A 19,886-nucleotide genomic window follows, 5' to 3' on the forward strand; every position below is an offset into this window, starting at 1 on the left:
GTTTGTTTGTTTTTTGTAGTCTAAAGCTTATTCCACAGTAACTTTAAGATTAGCTGGCTCCAATTCATATATATGTTAATAAAAAATGAAATATTTGAACAATTTAGTGTACTTTTGACTCACCTGCTGTGTCTCAAAAGGTACATATGGCTCAGTATTGACTTCCTGATGTACCACACTCCTAGACACCTATGGGACAAAACAATTGCTTAAAACTTAATTTGATCTCAGCTATACTAGTAAAATAAGGGCACTGTATAACAGTTTAAAACATGCCCACAATTTTTCTAAGGAGTTTTTTTAATTTAGATTATTTCTTTTATAAATAAGTTTTACTAGGAAAACATTATATATAATATAACCAAAATTAATACTAGCTCAGTAGTATTAACATTTTTTCCCCCAAGCTTGCTAGAAAGCAGAAAACTTAAGGGCGGGCACAATTCAACAGGGACTTTAGTGAATTCACACCAAAGGACAACTACAGAGAACCTGATCTGTCTGCACGCTTGTCAGGAAAGCACGTAGACAAACCACTCAATTCTCCCCACTTGGTCGTCTCCTGCACAGCTCTCATTCCCACCTCCTGGTCTGGCAGGGCCTGGGCACGTGCAGCCCAGATTCTTCCCTTTTTCTTATGTATTCATTACTTATTATGTGACTGGCCGGGAACCCAGGGCTTTGCACATGCTGAACAAGTTCTCTTACACTGAGCCACACTCTCAGACTCTCAGGGTCAGCTCGGACTAGGGGCCTCTATTCTGATTGTGCTGTAAATGCTGCATAAGCCAATGTGATAGATAACGCTATTGTAGTTAGCAGTGTGTGTGCGTCCCCACGAAGTAGCCACAAACTCCCTCCTCTTTTCTTTACTAATCATCAAAGTGATGTTCTGGCTCCACCTGTCGACGACTCTATTACCTTATTTCTTATCAGTGTAGAACTTGGCAGGGGAACACGGATGAGAGAGCTGACTCTTTAAAGTTGTCCTTTAATGTGAACATGTGTGCTGTGGCACGTGTGCACCTGCACTAGCATACACACATCATATACACACACACAAAATGACAATGGACATGTTTCTTTTAAATATCCTTTTCTTTGAGCCTTACCTGGACGGCAAGCACTGCTGTAGGGGGAGTGTCTGCTGCTCTGCTGGTACTTTCCAGAGACACCTCGCACTGGCTATCGGGGCTCCCACCATGCCTGCTGTTTCTGTCAGGCTCACTCAGAGCTGTATCGAGATCACATGGGCTGCTCTGGGACTTCACAGGTATTCCCAAAGAATCCTCAAGGATCTGTGCTTCAGAGGCAATCTGGTTACCACAGTCATTCCCAGTATTCAAATTATGACTCTCGAAATATGCAGTGGCATTTTTATCTGCTCTGTCGCTGGCTACAAAAGATGGCACCACTGGCATGGATCTCTGCATGGCATACTCAGAGGAAATGCTGGCCAGAGGTGTGTAGATGCCGGCGAACTGGGGCAGGCTTGGTACCACGTTGATGTATGCAGGCCTCGACTGTGCGATGTCAAATCCTTGAAAAGGAAGGTATGTGCAGAATCCTGTGACCAAGTGGGACTGAGTCCAGTATGTTGGTTTGGCATCTTCAGGAGCTGGTGTGGGGGAAGGAGAGGAAGCTGGTCTGTGATGCACATCCTCAGAGAGTGGTGGGGGCGAGTCACAAGAGGCCATTTCCAGTCTGCTGTCCTCAGAAGCTGAACCACAAGAGCTATCAGAGTCCAGTTGGGGCTTCAGGTCCTCGGGAGCTGGTCTTGGGGACTCAGCAGGTCCTGGTGCAGACTTTACATCCTCACACACTGGTGTGGACTTTACATCTGGTTTAAATTCCCTCGCAGCTGGATTTAGTGGTAGTTTAACTCGTAAATATTCTCCTGTTTTTGAAATTTCTTCAACTTTAGTTTTAATGTTTTTCTTCTTTCTCTTTTTCTTGAGTCTTGAGGCAACTTTTCTCAACGCAATACAGTTGTCTATCACAACAAATCGAGGACATCCCAGGAGGAAAGACTTCAAACCGCCTGCTTTCTCTAGCATCTGTCGAGTTTCTTCAGGGAAGAACTCATCCTCTTCAGAGAACACCTTGTCATTCAGGTCCAAGGGGCCATGCTCTTCCAACAACTGAGAGAAGTAACTTGGAGAAAACAGTATTTACATCGAGTTACTACAAGAAAGGACTAGGTTTGTTTTTCCTAACAGGGCACACACCAGTGTTAGCACGGCTCTTCAGGAGAGAGGAAAGAACCTAACAGCAGACCACAGGCTTATGCCCATTTCCATTTTTGCTGAGTTTGGAGAATTTTATGCTCTCCCATTATGACCCCTTCAAAGCCTTAGATTTGAAACCGACAGATATTCCTGTATTTAACCAGAGGCAAAGAAATGAGCACACTGCATTTGGCAGTGTGAAAAGTGGTACTGATAAAGCCAACGTACCAGCGCTATCAACGCCGGCTGCCTGCGTGCAACCTGTCACAGTCTGCAGTGTTTGCAGACGGACTCACAGGCTGCAGTGCGGTGACGGCCAGCACAAGGGGAGGGCAGGGAGGGCATTTCAAAGGACAGCTCCTCTGAAAACCCCATTTTGTTCATGCTCATGATCTGTTTTCCAGAATGTCATTTATTCGTAACAGACTGCAACCCAAGAACATCACTTTAGCTCTTCTGCTGTGCTGCAGGCTACACAATTTTATATGACGAATAAATCTTGGCTAATACCACTGAAGTGTTAGTAGGAAAAACTCTATTAGAAATAATTTGGTTAAACTACCTAAATCATAAAATGTTAGAAATTGAAGAGACCAGTAAAATTAGGTCAATTTTCTCTTTTTTTAGGTGAAAAGTTAAAGTCTAGGAAAAGTTACTTAGTAGTAACAATCTCAGTATTTCTCTGACATTTCTCTACTCTTCTCATACATGGGAGTTCAATCTTTGTGTTCAGTCACACACTGATCAATGAAACACAACACTTTCTCAAGCTGTTATGTGTTTCCTCCGGAAATACAGAGAACTACATATAGATGATATATCTTCCTGTAACGTCTGTTTCTAGTATAGTAAGATATAAATTCTATCTAAAGGTAAAAACAAATCAGCTTAATCCTTCTCATAAATTTATTTAACGTCTTCCTAGTTGTAGTAGAAATTCTCTAAGAATTACTGAAAGTGAAACTCTTTAGCTTTGGTTTATAAAAGCCTGAAGGAAATTATACCATGTTTTAAGAAATATCAATCTCATTTTGTACCTCTTTCTAAATTGCCACCCAAGAGTTCTCTTAACAAGATTGCTCAGTATTTCAACTCAAGAAAAGAACTTCCTGAAGCGGGCCCTAGGACTGTTTAAACAGACTCACAATAACGATGGAATGGAGTGAAGTAAAGAAAAGATGACACTGTGGATGAATAACAGGTTTTCCGAATAGTTAGCTTTTGCATTAATTTTTCACCAGATTTTTATCCAAATTTCTTAAAAGAGAGGCTCAACTACTATGAAACTTACTAATGTGAAGCTCAACATGGCCTGGTATTCCTTAGTTTTCTGGACTTTATACTAGGTTGTTGTACTTACGTCAGTCACACTTAACTGTTAAATTTCACATTCATAGGTTCAATCCTCAAGTAACCCACGTCAGAAGTTCTTTAAGAAGAAAAGCACGTTTCTCTTTCGTCACCAACACACGGCAGAGGCACGCGGACACGGGTTTTCTATCACTGTAGCTCAACAGTCACACCTGAGCTGAGGCTGCAGCGGTATACAGGGATCCTTTCTCAAGAAAAGGACAACACTTCTCCAAGCTAGGTTAACCTATGATGGCAGCCGTGAGAGGCCAACAGCCCATCAGTACGAGGACGAGACAGAACAGCCGACGGTGTTCTCTGTTAGGGAGAACCTTGGCATTCACAATTACACACACTGTGGCTGACTGGTAGGGCGCACACTTGCAAACCTGGTTTCTGGAAGCAAAGGCAGGAGGGCTGCAAGATCAAGCAAGGCCTGCTGAGCTAGGTAGTGAGATACTGTCTGAAAACCCCCAAGCCCATGGCTGATAGCCTGGTTTACCAGTCCTTGCAGGACAGTTTTAAAAGCAGAAACTATCAGCATCAGCAGCTCAAATTGACAAACCAATTATGATCCGGACTCTAAATTTAGTCATTAAAAACCCTCAATAAACTCTGTGAAGTACATGGTAAAAGTTCTGGACAGAGGCGAACCAGATGGTAAACACGTTGACAAATGTAAGAGACACAACCAAACAGCCTGGATCCTTACTTGGCAGCCTCTTCAGTGAGCTGTAGGAATGCTAAGCTACTTACTCATACAGAGTCGAACATTTCTGTTTGGGGTTAATGTCCCACAGCTTCTTATTTCGGACAACATACTCGCTGCTGTGCTGGTCATAAAGAGCTTCAAATTCTTCGACGTCTTGCCGAAGGTGGTCAGGCACTGCAAACGGGCCTGCAGAATCTGAACTGCGCCTGCTGGGTTCAAAACAATTTTGTGAATAAACTTTTGGGAAGGAATATTTAATTGCAGGCGAAGACACTAGAGCACAGGGAAATCAAATAACCTATAGAAAAATACGTAATTAAAATAAAATAATCAAAGTAAAATTAATAATCTCAGTTTTGTGCTACAAATATTTATTACCAGAAAATTTAATATAGAAAAGCTGCAGCTGGGCAGTGGTGGCACACACCTTTAATTCCAGCACTCGGGAGGCAGAGCCAAGTGAATTCTGTGAGTTTGAGGCCAGCCTAGTCTACAAAGTGAGTTCCAGGACAGGCTCGAAAGCTACACAGAAAAACTCTATCTCGAGGGAAAAAGAAAAGAAAAGAAAAGCTACAATTAACAGGCTGGAGAGTTGGTTCAGCGGCTGAGAGTACTTGTTGATGTTGCAGAGGACATGATGGGTTACAACCATCCCTAACTCTGGGTCCAGGGGATCTGATGGCCATAGGCACCAGCAGTGCGCAGACACATAGGTAGACACCAGCAGTGCACAGACACATAGGTAGACACCAGCAGTGCACAGACACATAGGTAGACACCAGCAGTGCGCAGACACATAGGTAGACACCAGCAGTGCGCAGACACATAGGTAGACACCAGCAGTGCGCAGACACATAGGTAGGCACCAGCAGTGCACAGACACATAGGTAGACACCAGCAGTGAGCAGACACATAGGTAGACACCAGCAGTGCGCAGACACATAGGTAGACACCAGCAGTGCGCAGACACATAGGTAGACACCAGCAGTGCGCAGACACATAGGTAGACACCAGCAGTGCGCAGACACATAGGTAGACACCAGCAGTGCGCAGACACATAGGTAGACACCAGCAGTGCGCAGACACATAGGTAGACACCAGCAGTGCGCAGACACATAGGTAGACACCAGCAGTGCACAGACACATAGGTAGACACCAGCAGTGCAGACATATAGGTTGGCACCAGCAGTGTAGACATATAGGTTGGCACCAGCAGTGTAGATATATAGGTTGGCACCAGCAGTGCGCACAGACACATAGGTTGGCACCAGCAGTGCACAGACATATAGGTTGGCACCAGCAGTGCAGACATATATAGGTTGGCAAAACACTGACAAAACAAATAAACCTACAGCTATGGTCAGGAAACATGGCAGTTTATGTTCTGAGTAAACTCTTCTATTTACTAAGAGCACAATTATTTTCAAACTCCATATTTGAAGCAGAAAAATCAAGACTGGGCATGGTGGCTCACAGCTTTAACCCCAGCACTCAGGAGGCAGAGGCAGGGGAATCTCTTGAGTTCAAAGCTATTTCACTGTGTATAGCAAGTTCCAGGACAGCCAGGACTATATAAAAAGACCCTGTCTCAAAGAAAACAAACAATATCAATGCTGCATTAATTCAAACTCATTGAAGAGTTAGAGACAAATACAGATTTATAACTGCTACTCATTTAAGGAAGGTTAACAAAATTAAAGGTACTAATAAAAAACATTTCTTTAAAATGTGTGTAACCCATAAGCCGGGTGGTGGTGGGGCACGCCTTTAATCCCAGCATCTCTGTGAGTTCCAGGACAGCCAGGGCTACACAGAGAAATCCTGTCTCAAAAAATAAAATGAAAACAAAAGTATGTAGCAACGTCCTGAAGAACAGGAGGAAGCAAGCCCAGAACCAACACTGATGGGAATTCAGGGCCTATACCTTGCAGTGACCACCTCTGTGCTCAAGACAGGCTGAAGGGGATGCAAAAGGAGACAGGGCCAAGGTAAGGAACAGCCACAGAGAAATGTGCTCCTCCACAAGCCAGAGCCTGAGTCTAAAGTGATGATGCCTGCAAGAAGAGAGGCACTGATGGAAAAAGAAAAGCTGGTAACTAGAAAACAGAACTGCAGAAACAGACTGGAGAGGCCAAGGAAGTGTGGACATTTTTGTTACAGTATTTCAGTAACTGTACAGCTTAAAGTATTTCTTATCAAAAACTTTTGCTCTTGAGACAAGATCTTTTTTGCAGCCCAGACAGACCTCACACTTCTGGCAGTCTTCCTGTAGTCCACTAAGCCCGGCTAAGTAGGTATGCACTACCACCACACAAGGCTTTAACAAGGCTTTTTAAAATTTACTTTTAATTGTTTTGTTTTTTGTTTTTCAAGACAGATCTCTCTGTGTAGCCCTGGCTGTCCTGGAACTCATTCTGTAGACCATGCTTGCCTCTGAGGACTGGGATTAAAGGTGTGCATCACCATTCCTGGCTGGCTTTAACAAGTCTTAAAACCATGCTGTTAATGTAAGAACTCTGCTGCTTTCAGAGAAAGAGTGTCTATCACTAACAGAATGTCCCCAAAGCTGGACGGGTGTGGATGAACACACTTTACTTTTCCTTGACAGTTCTAAGAGACCGTGATTCCCCATACTGACAAATGTAGCCAGCCACCTTGGCGCAGCTTCCTTGGCATGGAAAAACACAAACTCCCTTAAAGCCAGAGGCCTCTCGGAACCTGACCCCACAAAATTAGTTTGGCCTGTACGTCAGGCGGTGGGGACCTTGCAGTGACATCAAGATGGTCATCCTGAAACAGCAGTTCTTTTTCCAGACTGTAGATTTTCAGATTCATCATTCTGTTTTCTCTTCATTTTCAAGCTTGACTCAGGAGAAGTCCTGCTAGCCTTTCCCTATCTAGAGCATGTAATGAGAACTCTGCTGGTGTGTGTGTGTGTGTATCTATAAGACAGAGTCTGACTATGTACCTCAGGATGACCTTGAACTTATTTCATTGTGTATCTCAATCTAGCTTCAAATTCAGCTTCCTGAGAGCTAAGACTACCATGTACAGTTCACTTCATGGGTTTCACAATGGCTTTCCGACTTTGGTAGGCTCTCCTAGAAGGGGTTTGAAAGTTATATAATGTTCTTCCTGAAACACAGTGACTGTTCATGAAAAGTATCTTTAATAAAGCTGTATACAGTTTGGTTTAGGAAGTAAGCAAGCATTCATCAACACTAAACCTAAGTGAGTCGGACTGCCACTCTAGGTGAAGATCAGACCCATCGCTGTTCTGCCTAGCCTGTTTCTGCAATTGTTTTCTGTAGTATTTCCATCCTTGCCAGAAATGCCTTTCTTTTTTCCTTCAGTACTTCCTCTTCCCTCTTTGTAGGGCCTTTTTAGGCTTCGGGTCTGGTTTAGATTCTTAACATTATAAGAAGACATAACAGCTTAGATGTGGGCTTCAAAGTCAGAATGTGCAGTTTAAATACTGGGTCTGTCATGTGCCAGCTTTTTATACTTGGGTAAGTCACTCCATTCCACTATGCCCCAGTCTCCATACCTATTCACACGGACATAGTAATACTACCTGTCCTGTGGCAGATGAGTGGGTTAAATGAGTTCTATGTCTAAAGACCTAGAATAGAAACTGGTAAATGTCAGTTTCAGTAAAGGCCATGGCCTAATTTAAATGTTCATGTGTGATACCCCAACTATCAAATTCTTATGTTGAAACTGAATCACCAACGTGATGGTGTCTGGATGACGGGCCTTTCAGAAGTGATCACGTCATGAGGATGTACACCTCAGTACAGAATTTGTGCTTGTATTAAGTTTAGGAAAATATATAAGAGGGAATTCAAGAAGACGGTGCCAATCATGTATGTACTGGGAAGTAGGCAGCCTCTTTGATACTAGACTTCAGGCTCCAGAACTGTGAGGAACACTTCATTATTAGTAAGCTACTCAGTTTGGGGTATACTGTTTTGGTGAATTTTTTTTTTTTTTTTCTTTTTGGTTTTTCAAGACAGGGCTGTCCTGGAACTCACACTGTAGACCAGGCTGGCCTCTCCCTCCCAAGTGCTGGGAGGTTTCTTGTTTTTAATGTGTTAATTTTAAAAGATTTACTATGTATATTAATGTTTTGCTGGCACACCTATGTACACTAAGTGTGTGCCTAGTGCCCTCAGAAGTGAGGAGAGGGCTTCAGATCCCTTGGAACTGGAGTATGGGTAGTTGTGGAGCCACCATGTGGGTGCTGGGAATCAAACCTGGGTCTCTGCAAGAGTAACAAGTGCTCTTAGCCACGAGCCATCTTTCCAGCTCAGAATTCTATAGTTTTTAAGCATTTGGTTTTAGGGCATTTTGTCATGACAACCCAAATAAACCATGACAGGTTCTTTCTTATTGTTCAAATTAAAACAATCCCCACTTTAAAGATGTCCTCATGCTTCTTCACACAGAAAGCACCCTACCAACTCAGCCCCATTAATTCTGCAGAATGGGTTTCCATTATTTTGCACATTTTCACACATTCATATCACATATTTTGGATTTATCTGTCTCAGTAATTATTTTACCCTAGTTTCTCCTTCCCCTATTCCTGTGACTTTAATACAGCTTGAATAAATTCTTAAGGCTATAATTTTTATAGCCATGACATTAACTCAATATGGATTATCATAATGGATTCTTATCTCTAAGAGAGAAAGGAAGGAAAGGAGGGAGGGAGGGAGGACAGAAGGAAACACAAGTCTTCAGTGAGCTGGCATGGCTGTTCAAAGTGCAAACGTTTGCCTTATGCTGTGGTAAACTACTAACGTATACTTACTTATGGTCTTCAGGAGTGACAGTCTCACTACCTGCTGTCACCGATGTCGGTCCAGATCCCACTAACATTGGCTGGTTTAAAAGAAAGAAAAGTGAGAATAATATTCCCATCCTAAAAATGATGAGATTCTACAGTAAATGATAAAAATATTCCACCTTAAAAATGACACTATTTCACTCTAAAATTCCATGGAAGAAAAAACTCAACTTTGAAATTAATGAGAATTTACATAAACACATACATGCCAACTGTGAATAATGAAGAACCTACTCAAAGTTTCTTATAAACAGAATATAGCATAATAAATTTTAACAGCCAGAAATAGATTGAAAATTAAAACTTAGGGTAGTTTCTGATGTTCAAAAAAATGTGACTGTAATTTAAAGTAGCTAAAATATCCATTTTCATCAAAGATGCCAGCCAGGCTAAGTTGTGCGGAAACTCCATGTTGCTTGTACCCCTCTCTAGCACTTGCTCACTCTTTCTTACCCCGTCTCCCACCAGCCCCTCCCCTCAACATGTGAAATCACGAATGCTCTTCTGGCTCCTGGGCTTGGGGCTGAAGAGAGGAGAAGAAAAGGATGATGGCAATCCTAAGGTCATTCGGATGCTGAATTATCACTGACTACTTTAAATAGACATCGAGCAGAAAGAACTTTCACAGAAGTTCTAAATACTATAAAACAAATATTCTTTCTTATCTGTTCGTAACACTCAGTCAAGTGGTATTTTAGTAAGCGTGTATCTGCTAAAGAGCTGTTAACTTTTTTCTGTAAGTGCATGAAATCTGTGGGGTGTGTGTGTGTATGTGTGTGGTGTGTGTGTATATGTGTGTGGTGTGTGTGTGTATGTGTGTGTGTGTGGTGTGTGTGTATGTGTGTGTGTGTGTGTGGTGTGTGTGTGTATGTGTGTGTGTATGTGTGTGTGTGTGGTGTGTGTGTATGTGTATGTGTGTGATGTGTGTGTGATGTGTGTGTGTGTGTGTGTGGTGTGTGTGTGGTGTGTGTGTGTGTGTGTGTGTGTGTGTGTGTGTGTGTGTGTGTAGGCCACAGGTTGTCATCAGGTATCTTGGCCAGCTATTTTCCAGTGTCTTGCTGGTAGAGTACCCCAGTTAGGCTGGGCTGGCTGGCTGGCAAGTTTCAGGGTATCAGTTGCACCTGGGTATTTATATGGGTGCTGGGCACCTCTCTGACCCCAGAGCCTCCCTGCCCACTCTGTTCTATGACACCTTCATGGAGTCTCAGACAAGGGATTTCAGACTGTTCTCACTAACACATTCTAGTTAGTTACTGGAGACTGAAGAATCACTGCAGAAGACGTTCCTTACCTTTGAATCTTTTGGCTTCTTTTTCTTGCCTTTGTTTTTTACTTTGATACAACCAAACTAAAAAATGAAAAAGAACATCAATGAATCCTCAAATAGCAGAGTCTTAAATCTCAACGGAAACCATCACATCCATTTCCTATACTAGTCATACACTAAAGGTTTAGTGTGCCACGGTGGTGGAGTGCATACAGTGGAATACATCACTCCAAGAGCTACTGAGGAAAGGTTGAATGACACTTCATGTCATAACTAAAATCAAATTGCTCCAACAGTTTTAACCTTGATTTCAACAGGCTGATGTTATTTCAAATAACCAACCAGACTTTGGGGAATTCTGATGTATACAATGACAGCATTTTACAGACTCCTTTCACAAGTGAGTAAAGCAGCATTCACTCCCATAGGTTTGCTCACTGTGTTTCCACATTTGGCAAGACCTATCGATCAGAGAAGTTAAGACACTTTTCAGGGAGCGATGATCCTCATCACTGGCAAACATGACTTTTTCTCCTCACTATCCAGAGAGCATAAAAGGCAGGCACAGGGCGCTGAAGAGATGGCTCAGAGGTTAAGAGCACCGACTGCTCTTCCAGAGGTCCTGAGTTCAATTCCCAGCACCCACATGGTGGCTCACAACCATCTGTAATGAGATCTGGGGGCACCCTCTTCTGTATACATAATAAATAAATAAATCTTTAAAAAAAAAAAAAAAAAAGGCACAGTCGGTGAGGAAAGGCCGCTCTGCACCACCTCCGTTTACACCAACAGGGCTCCTGGAGCAAGTTTCCTTGTGCTTTTTTTTTTTTTTTTTTTTTTTTTTTTTTCCTGAGACAGGGTTTCTCTGTGTAGTTTTGGTACAGGCCTGTCCTGGATCTCGCTCTGTAGCCCAGGCTAGCCTCGAACTCACAGAGATCTGCTGGGCTCTGCCTCCCAAGGGCTGGGATTAAAGGCGTGTGCCACCACCGCCCAGCTGCTATCATCTTTCTTGATTCAAAAACGTTTCCTTACCTCTTTCTAAAATGAACATTTATTAACCTGAAGATTATGAAGACCGTCAAGACAGGATCTCATGAATAGCCTGACCTTGAACTCACTATGTAGCTGAGGATGCCCTTGAACATTTGGTCCTCCTGTTTCTATTTCCCGAGTGCTGGAATTACAGGCCTGTGCCTCCGTTCCCAGTTACGCACTGCTGGGGATGCAACTCAAGTCTTTGTGCATGCTGGGCACCTCTTTACCAAGTGAACTACATTTCCGGCCCCTCTAATGGTAAGTCCTCTGTTTGGGTCTGGATGTTACCCATGACGTAAATAAGCACTGGCCTGGCTTCTCCTCTGCTCCTTTGTCTAACATAAAGAACACCCTGAGAGTCGAGAACTTACCGGCATTTCATCACTGTCTTGCTTCCGTAACACAGTGCATCGGCTATCTGCAGGAAGAACAGAAGTCTGTGCGGTGACTCAGCCATCTGCACTTTTGTTTTAATCCCACACTGAAGCCTTACAGAACCACCCTGGGACTATCAGCACGGCCTATGCTCTTTCTTCACCTGGCTCTGACACAACTGAGTTTAAAATCCAAGAGCTAGATAACTAAATGAGAAATCAACCAGAGGCGCACAAGCTCCAACCCAAGCAGCATATTTTGAGTGCCTATTTGATGCCATCTACGCCAGGACGCGGGAACACAGAGACGCCTGGTGCCGGTGAGTTTGTGGTCTACTACCCAAAGAAAGAAAAGGACAAAACAACCCTATAATTCAGCGTTACAGACACCACAATGAAATAGAGCAACAACGAAGATGAAAGATGAGTAAGGCTTTGGGAAGAAGCCCACAGAGGACCAGGGAGGGCTCTAAGGAGGACAGGATACTGAGGAGGACAGGGTATGTAGGTCAGCCTTGAAGTGAACAGGCAACTCGAAAGGATGACTAGAGAAACACTGTAGCCATGTCAGATGGAGGGAAAGGTCTGTCAGTCCAGGAAGGACGAGCTTAGATGGCACAGGGAAGGACGACAGGACTGTAACATGTAGGCAACATCAGCCAATGCTTCCCACACGGAACAGTTACTGTTTCCACAGGAGTTACCGGAGGCAATATGATGGGCTTAGAAATGTAGGTGCCAGTGCCATGACTACTGTAATAATCTGGTCATGGAAAACATAACGAAGGTTTTGGCCTACAGAAATGAGGTGAACAGGAAAGGACAGGTCAAAGATAAAGTTTATTTGGACTGGGGACAAAGTAGTTGTAACAATAGTAATAAAAAAGAGTCAAGACTGATTCTAAGTTTCTTGATTAAAATTTAGATATACAGCAATGTGTTAGCCAATATAAATATGAGACCATAAGGAAAGTGGTTCAGCCATGTTTGTTTTAAGGGGCTTCTGGTTATCTGTATAAAATTCCATATTGAAGTATGCGTGCCTGTTCAGGAGTGCTGAGGGTCGCTACTGTAGCACCGGTAAAGATACTAAATATCCTGATACACAAGACCAATGGATTTTGAAAAGTTTTAACAAGATGAGAGAAAACTAAAATATTTCTCAAGTGAGAAAGGGAGGTAGAGCTGTCAGACTTGGTAAGATGGCCAGAAACTGGATGGTCTTCTCCTCTGTGACTACAGACAGAGCCACAGGCAGCTAGGTGTACTCCGTGTGTCAGGTACACGAGAGGGACCCGTGCTGCTGGTCTTGTGTGGCACGTCTGTGAGCTATTTGTAATAGCTCTGTTTTGCTATTACAAGCCCTGAACTAATGGCAGTAAGTCTGGGCTATTAAATATTGTATTTCTTTCAGTCAGGACGGGACACTCTTTAATAAGAAGCAAACATAAGCTGGGTGTGGTGGCGCACAACTTTAATCCCAGCACTCTCGGGAGGCTGGATTAAGGATCTTTGTAAATTCAAGGCCAGCCTGGTCTACAGAGCAAGATCCAGGACAGGCCCCAAAACTACACAGAAAAACCCTGTCTCAAAAAACAAACAAACAACACCCCGCCCCCCCAACCCCAAACATAAGTAAGTGCCTTGCACCGCACTAAACTTTCGGACACACGACAGTCCTACAAGTGTCCTAACGCACTCAAAACCAAAGAGCAGGGAGCCGGAAAGCTCATGCCTAACAATGTACAGACTCTGAGGCTAAGAGAAAAGGGAGAACAACCACTACCACAGGATGTCCCACAGACATTACCTGGCTGTTCCGCCAACCTTAACTCTAGTCCATTTCCAACAGCTGTAGTCTCTAAGCTCCACACACACCTGTCCACTTCCACTTCCACACCCGCAGCCCCCCTCAGACTAGCCCTATTCCAGATTTCGCAGAGGAAGAATCCGAGGCAGGACCTCATCTGACGTCCTCAGCATCCTTCCCATTTCCTCCCATTAAGACTCTCAACCACTCTCACTCCACCCAGCAAGAACACACAAACATCTCAGCCACATTAAGTATGTAATAAGCTAGGTTCTTCCTAGCTTTTTCCCAACCCACACCAGGAGATAATACAGACCCAAACTTGTTTCACATACCCATTATATCAAAGAACTCATCCAGAGCATTGTGCAAGGCTGGGAACTTGTCTCTGTGCTCTTCCAGCAGCCATATTAAACAGCGGGCTTCCTTCATTGACGCTGGCTCACAGAAATAATCGAGCTGCTTTCCTTCTATCGAACCCAGTTTATGGCCATATTTCTCATTCCAGAGGAAAGTCATGACGCTAAAATCAAGTTCCTTGAGAGATGCTCCATACCGAGTAAAAAACGGTCCTGTGGCATCTAAGCCTGCAACACAACAAAGCCCAAATCACAGAGGCTAAACTTCCTCAGCAAAATCCTCAACCATCACATCCTTTGAACAGTTCTATTTATAGTCTGCATACATTTTCAGTGAAAATATGTAAATACTTGATAAATCAGTCAAAACTATTGTGCATTTCACAAACATGATTTAACACTGAGATGGTAATTATAACAATTCTTTAGTAGTTGAGGAAGGTGAACCAAAGAGTTCTATCATTAAAATATGATTGACACTAAATTCCCTTAAAAATGTATTTTTCACTAATTTTTGACTTTCATTTCTAATTGAATTGCCAAGATTTTACAATGTTTTCCTGTATGTATTTCATACCAACAAGATGTCAGTAATACACAAATCTTCCCAAATGCCTTGAAATGAACTATTTTGGATAGACTCCTCTAACACTTCCAAGAGTTGCTTCTTATCTTCCAAAATACCAAGGCTTTTCTCACCCTCTTCCCGCAACCCCGTATACTCCACATAAGTGACAAGGATGCCCACTCCTTACTAATGCCTCCAACTTCCTTTCATACCTCATAGGCACCCTCATCATAGGCACCCTCATCATAGGCCTAGGTGTCAAGTCAACAAGAGATCATTCCCTTAAAATTATTCTGGTGGCTGATTCCTCTAGACAAAATACTTAGCTTATTGAAGTCATGTGATATGAGAAATCTGCATCTTTAAACACAAGAATCCATGGTGGCATAAACTATACCTTCTAAAACTTTCAGAGAGCTACCAGTGAGATGCACTCACATGCCCTATCCAGTTTCTGATAGGGACAAATCATGTGAATGTAAGCAGACAGTATCACTATGCAAAGCTCATTTTCTCTCATTGCAATCTATGTCTTCCTTCATCCCTTTTTCACTGATCAAATAAATTGGCTTCTAAATTAAACATACACATGAGTGATTCCATTATATGGACTTTTGTGAGAAGGAAGTAAAATTCCATGAACTGGAAATTATTTCCTTTATTAAGTAAATGTGTTTTTTACTTTATTAAGTAAATGTGTAACGGTTAGAAAAAGAGCTTAAGCTCACTTTAGAACGTAAAACTATGCGTACATACTTACTGTCTTCAGAATAAACGCGGACTACATCAAAAGAACTTGGATTTGCCTGCTAGTGAGGAGCTGCAAACCTCAAATAATGCATTTACAACAAAGAATAGTGGTTGGTCCTCTAGCCTCTGTAGCATAACCCAGATCAGACTACTTCTTCAACTCTTGAGTCTATCCTCTATAGCAAATAATGTAAGCAGTGACTTCCTAATTTGCTTATCTGATAGACGCCAGTGACAACCTTATCATTTAGGAACAATTTTCTGGGACCCCAAACCAATGAGACCTAAGCAAACAGAGGTGTTTAGCTTTCCAGCACAGACCTTACATCATTAGGTCTTCGTCAGAGGCCAAGCAGGCCGTACCCCTGGACCTATTTTAAAGGCACTGTTTTCTTTTCTGAGGGTTCCCTTCCTAGTCTTTATCAACAGCTGCTAACTAATCATGTATTGTGCCTGACCAGTCACCATCCTAGACATCATCCTAACCCTGCCTTCCTAAGGCCAAGAGCATCCTCACCTGGTGTCAAGCAACCATGGCATCTACAATTCTGGCCTGCACTTGAGGAAGGTTTCCTCTTTTTTCCTTCTCTCAGTCAAATCAGCAAAGTCAGAACAGAAGGAAAGCACTGTACAACCCTGCCATTCACAACAGGCAAGTACAGTGCCCCAGTTTCTTGGCAATTAGCCCTACCTACTGGTTCTTTTAAACTTTTTCCCATGGAATCTGAATTTTCCATTTCTGTTTCTCAGCAAAGCAGACTGCACAGTACACTTCTGCACACACTACAACCACTGTACTGACAGACTGCACAGTACACTTTTGCATGCATTTCGATCTACTTCTGACTTAGTTTACACAGTCACAAATAGCTTACCTAATTAAGCCCGCCTTGACTTTTCTCATCTTTTGAAAGAGTATATTACAACCTGTTTATAGTATAACCTAAAAACACCTGTGTGGGGAGAGAATCTTTAACCATATAAAAATGCAGTCATGCATCATAAGTAATAAGACAATAAAGTAAAAAGGGGTCTTAGGCCTGCATTTACCCTTCCTTCTAAACAACAGCACTCTAGAATTTAAAGGTACATACCAAAGCTATTAAGTCTCTGGATCCAGGGAGCCAACTTGGGGTCTACCTCTTTAAGCTCACTCAAAACATGCAGAAATATCCGTGTCTTTACTCTGTTCTTTTCTTGAACCAAGTGACGGATAACATAGTCTACTGCTTCACGGAGAAAATTTTTGCTAGAAAAACATGTTGTGTAGTCTTCTGTGCTCAGAACCTTCCAAGAAAGCAGCTCTTTGAGAAGCGTCGAAGTATTCAATATACCAGATTTAATCTTGTCTGCATTCTGCTTTATGCATTGCAGGATTCTATCATCAAGAAACTGACAACTCTGACCGCTGTCTACAGTTTCTATGGAAAACAAAGGTAACGGGATAAGTAGGACTAATTTGCAATTATACAAACTTGCAAAAAGATAATGTAGCATGCACAGTAACATAAAGCACAGATGATTTCTGGGGTTTGTGGTTGTTTTTACAGGAGAGAGATGGTGAATGCAGTCCCCACTAACACAGATTATGCAGTCAGTTTTCCCGCATTTGGGGAAATCAGAAGGATGAGCACATCCAGATGGCAATGGATCAGTCTTGCCCTGGAAAAACCAACTTTGTGATTATGGTGTCTCCCTGACCTGGTAAGGTCTGATTTGTTACTGACATGAACAACTCAGGAAACTTTATATTTGGTATACACATATTTAATAGTATCTCTGAAAAGGCAACAAAGTTCAATTAAGCCAAAAAATGAGTAAAAAAAAAAAAAAAAAAAAAAAGGCTACTTGGGAGGCTGAGGCAGGAGGACCAAGAGTTCAAGGCTCACTGTGTAAGTTCTGCATCAGCAGCTAAGGCCAAGCTGAGCAGCTGAGTGAAGCGGCCTCAGATAAAGACTAAGCAGAGGGTTGGGCTCAGCCCTGCCCATTGCACTTGCCAGGTACCTGGGTTCAATGCACACACTCCAGATTCCCAAAGCAAATACTTTACGATCTTCTTCTCATATCACTCAGGTAACAGCATTTAAAACCTTATTCCCTCTAAAATAAGCTTTCTTCTCTCAAATATTTTAACCTAGCTTGGCCAATAAACTTTAGATGTAATGTGTTTAGTGTGGAAGAAGCAAACAAACTTAATATATTGCTGAAAAAATTCAGTATGCAAGATAATTTTGATTTATTTACTTTTGAGGCATTTTCCAAATACTAGGCAGATGAAAACTCAAACAGCAAATGGAAAATATTCCACTTGAGGAATAGACAATAGAAAATGGGGAAACACTATTTCAACTCAAAACTGAAAATAAATGTGTGAGCTATTCCCAGGACCAGGAAAACCGCCTGTGAGACATTCCTGTGCTGCTCAGTAATGAGAATCAACTAAAAGGCTGAACTGCCGAACTGACTTAAGAGCTGACTCTCAGAACTCAACATTAGTCCAGATAATTACTAACTTCGTTCAGGACGCTGAACTGAGATCCACTGAGCACAACTCACAGTGCCCTGTCACGCATGGTAAGCAGCAGCTCAGGGATGCCGCCATCACTAGAGAAGTGGTCTGCCTGGAGCCGGCTCCCTGGGGTTTTGCTTTCGAGTAAGTTTGCTCCATACCAGCCTACTTGTCCAGAGTAATAGCGGGCTGTACTTGGTTTTGGGTTTGCTTTTTTGAAGCAGTCTTGCTATGTATTCCAAGCTGCCCTCCAAGCCATGGCAATGCTCCTGCCTTAGCTTCCTGAATGCCAGGACTGCAGGTATGATCTACCATTTGGCTAGTAGAGGGCAGTATTAAGATACTAACAAAAATCTGGTTTGGAGTATTAACTCTAACTAAAATCGATATTCGATTCAGTAAAAATTAGTATGAAGACATATAAAATGAGAATTCGTATTTGTACTTTGAGACAGGTATACACGATTTTCACAACTTGCACTTCTGAATACCTTCTGGCTCTTCATTTTTGGGTGGATTGCTTTCTCTTAAGTCCTCTTCCATTCGTTCTTGTGCTAATTTTTTGGCCTCTTGTTTTTGGATCTTTCTCTTCAATTTTTTGTCTTCTTTCAGTCTTAACTTCTCTAGGCTGATAGACAGTTACAGTCAGTGACAATTTATCTTTGTTATGAACTCAGTGAGCTATTTTCCTTTGTCTGGCATAGAGACATTCTCCAACCAATAGGTTCATCACAAAAACTACTGACCTACAACATCAATTCAGTAAAAATAAGGAATTTACTTTATGAAAACAAGCATGTCAACAAGTAAGTGCTCTATCTAAGGATGCAACAAATGGAACCATACGGATGGGATGCTATATCTAGGTGTACAACGACTGTGTGGTGAGTACAAAAGGAAAGAGAAGTCCGCAAGATCACATGTAACTTCTCATTTCAAAGCCCCATCACATAATAAACCAATAATGCCCTACAACATGATAATTTTGTTGATGTGGTTACAGTGGAATATTTCCAACAAATAATTTCTTTTCTTTTGTTTTTCTTGGTCACAAATGATACAAATAAAAGAGAGAAGGATCATTTTTAGAATGAAAAACAAGAAGCAGGACCAGAAAGAAAAAAAGATTGGAATTATTTGTTCTGAGCAAAGACGCATAGAGATAAATAGTTCAGATAATACACTGAGAATTTCAAGGTAAGAACTAGCTACTGGGTGAAAATGTTTGCTGAATGCATGAAAATTTTTTTAAATGTTTTGGAATTAAAGCTAAAACAACCAAGAGTGAATTTATCATTTCTACCTAAGTGCCAAATCTGTTAACAAACATACATCACAATGTGAAATGTCATAATTTTAACCATAAATCAATAATGATTTTCATTCAAGTTTTTAGTATTTAACCATTCCAGGCTAGTTCTTTTTAGTTTTTAAGTATGTATAAAAGTCATTTTCAATACTTATTTGTTTTGTGTGCACAACTTTGATATAATTCTCTTCTATGAGACTACATCATCAACTACTGTTTGATGTCAAGTCTTACCTGGAGCACTTCTGTTTCAGAACAGGTTTAGAAGGAGCCTTCTCTTTGATGACCTTGTGTTCAAACTTGAAATAAAACAAAGATATACAGAACTGTTCTCATACTGCCGTGACACAGAGCACCACAACACAAGTAACTAGTGTCTCGGAAGCACACCCAGGCAGCGCTCAACCGACAGCAGCTGACCTCCCACCCCCCAAAAGCCAGAAAGCTGTGGTGAAGTAATTTACCAAAAAGGAACAGGAGATACTTTAGGAAAAAGTTTTAAAAAATTGCAACTAAGCAGAAACTCCAAGAAACTAAAAATGTTATTACAGCTACGTATTGCTGTTACCCCCAGGATGCGAAGTTCAAAATAATTTAAGGTACTCTTCCTGTTCCCTAAAAGCCCACATCCCCATCAATCTTAAGTTTGAGGAACTTAAGAGAAAATATAATCAAAGAGCAGAAACAATAGAACTAAAACACAAAGCCCTCCTCCCAGAAAGTACCAATGACTGAGACCACCTCGCTGCAGTGCACACCACGA

At 42.0% G+C, this 19,886-nt stretch overlaps 1 protein-coding gene and 1 non-coding gene across 5 annotated transcripts in view; both read right to left on the reverse strand.

Moving 5' to 3' along the window:
- Ttc3 (tetratricopeptide repeat domain 3) overlaps nt 1-19,886 on the reverse strand; it is an 88,607-nt gene that overhangs the window by 8,343 nt on the left and 60,378 nt on the right. For 3 of the 4 annotated variants that reach the window (XM_059277159.1, XM_059277158.1, XM_059277156.1), the window contains 10 exons: nt 19,358-19,422; nt 18,306-18,442; nt 16,400-16,726; nt 13,964-14,215; nt 11,816-11,862; nt 10,434-10,490; nt 9,107-9,177; nt 4,335-4,499; nt 1,113-2,154; nt 124-189 (listed from right to left, as the gene is read on the reverse strand). In XM_059277159.1, the coding sequence (XP_059133142.1) occupies nt 124-189; nt 1,113-2,154; nt 4,335-4,499; nt 9,107-9,177; nt 10,434-10,490; nt 11,816-11,862; nt 13,964-14,215; nt 16,400-16,726; nt 18,306-18,442; nt 19,358-19,422 (2,229 nt within the window). The remainder of the gene's footprint in view (nt 1-123; nt 190-1,112; nt 2,155-4,334; nt 4,500-9,106; nt 9,178-10,433; nt 10,491-11,815; nt 11,863-13,963; nt 14,216-16,399; nt 16,727-18,305; nt 18,443-19,357; nt 19,423-19,886) is intronic. The other variant, XM_059277157.1, reaches the window with a different exon arrangement.
- Nucleotides 16,856-17,017, reverse strand: LOC131922996 (U1 spliceosomal RNA). The gene has a single exon (XR_009382457.1). It is a non-coding gene; the product is annotated as a U1 spliceosomal RNA (small nuclear RNA).

The sequence above is a fragment of the Peromyscus eremicus genome, chromosome 12, assembly GCF_949786415.1.
Source record: "Peromyscus eremicus chromosome 12, PerEre_H2_v1, whole genome shotgun sequence".
NCBI lineage: Eukaryota > Metazoa > Chordata > Mammalia > Rodentia > Cricetidae > Peromyscus > Peromyscus eremicus.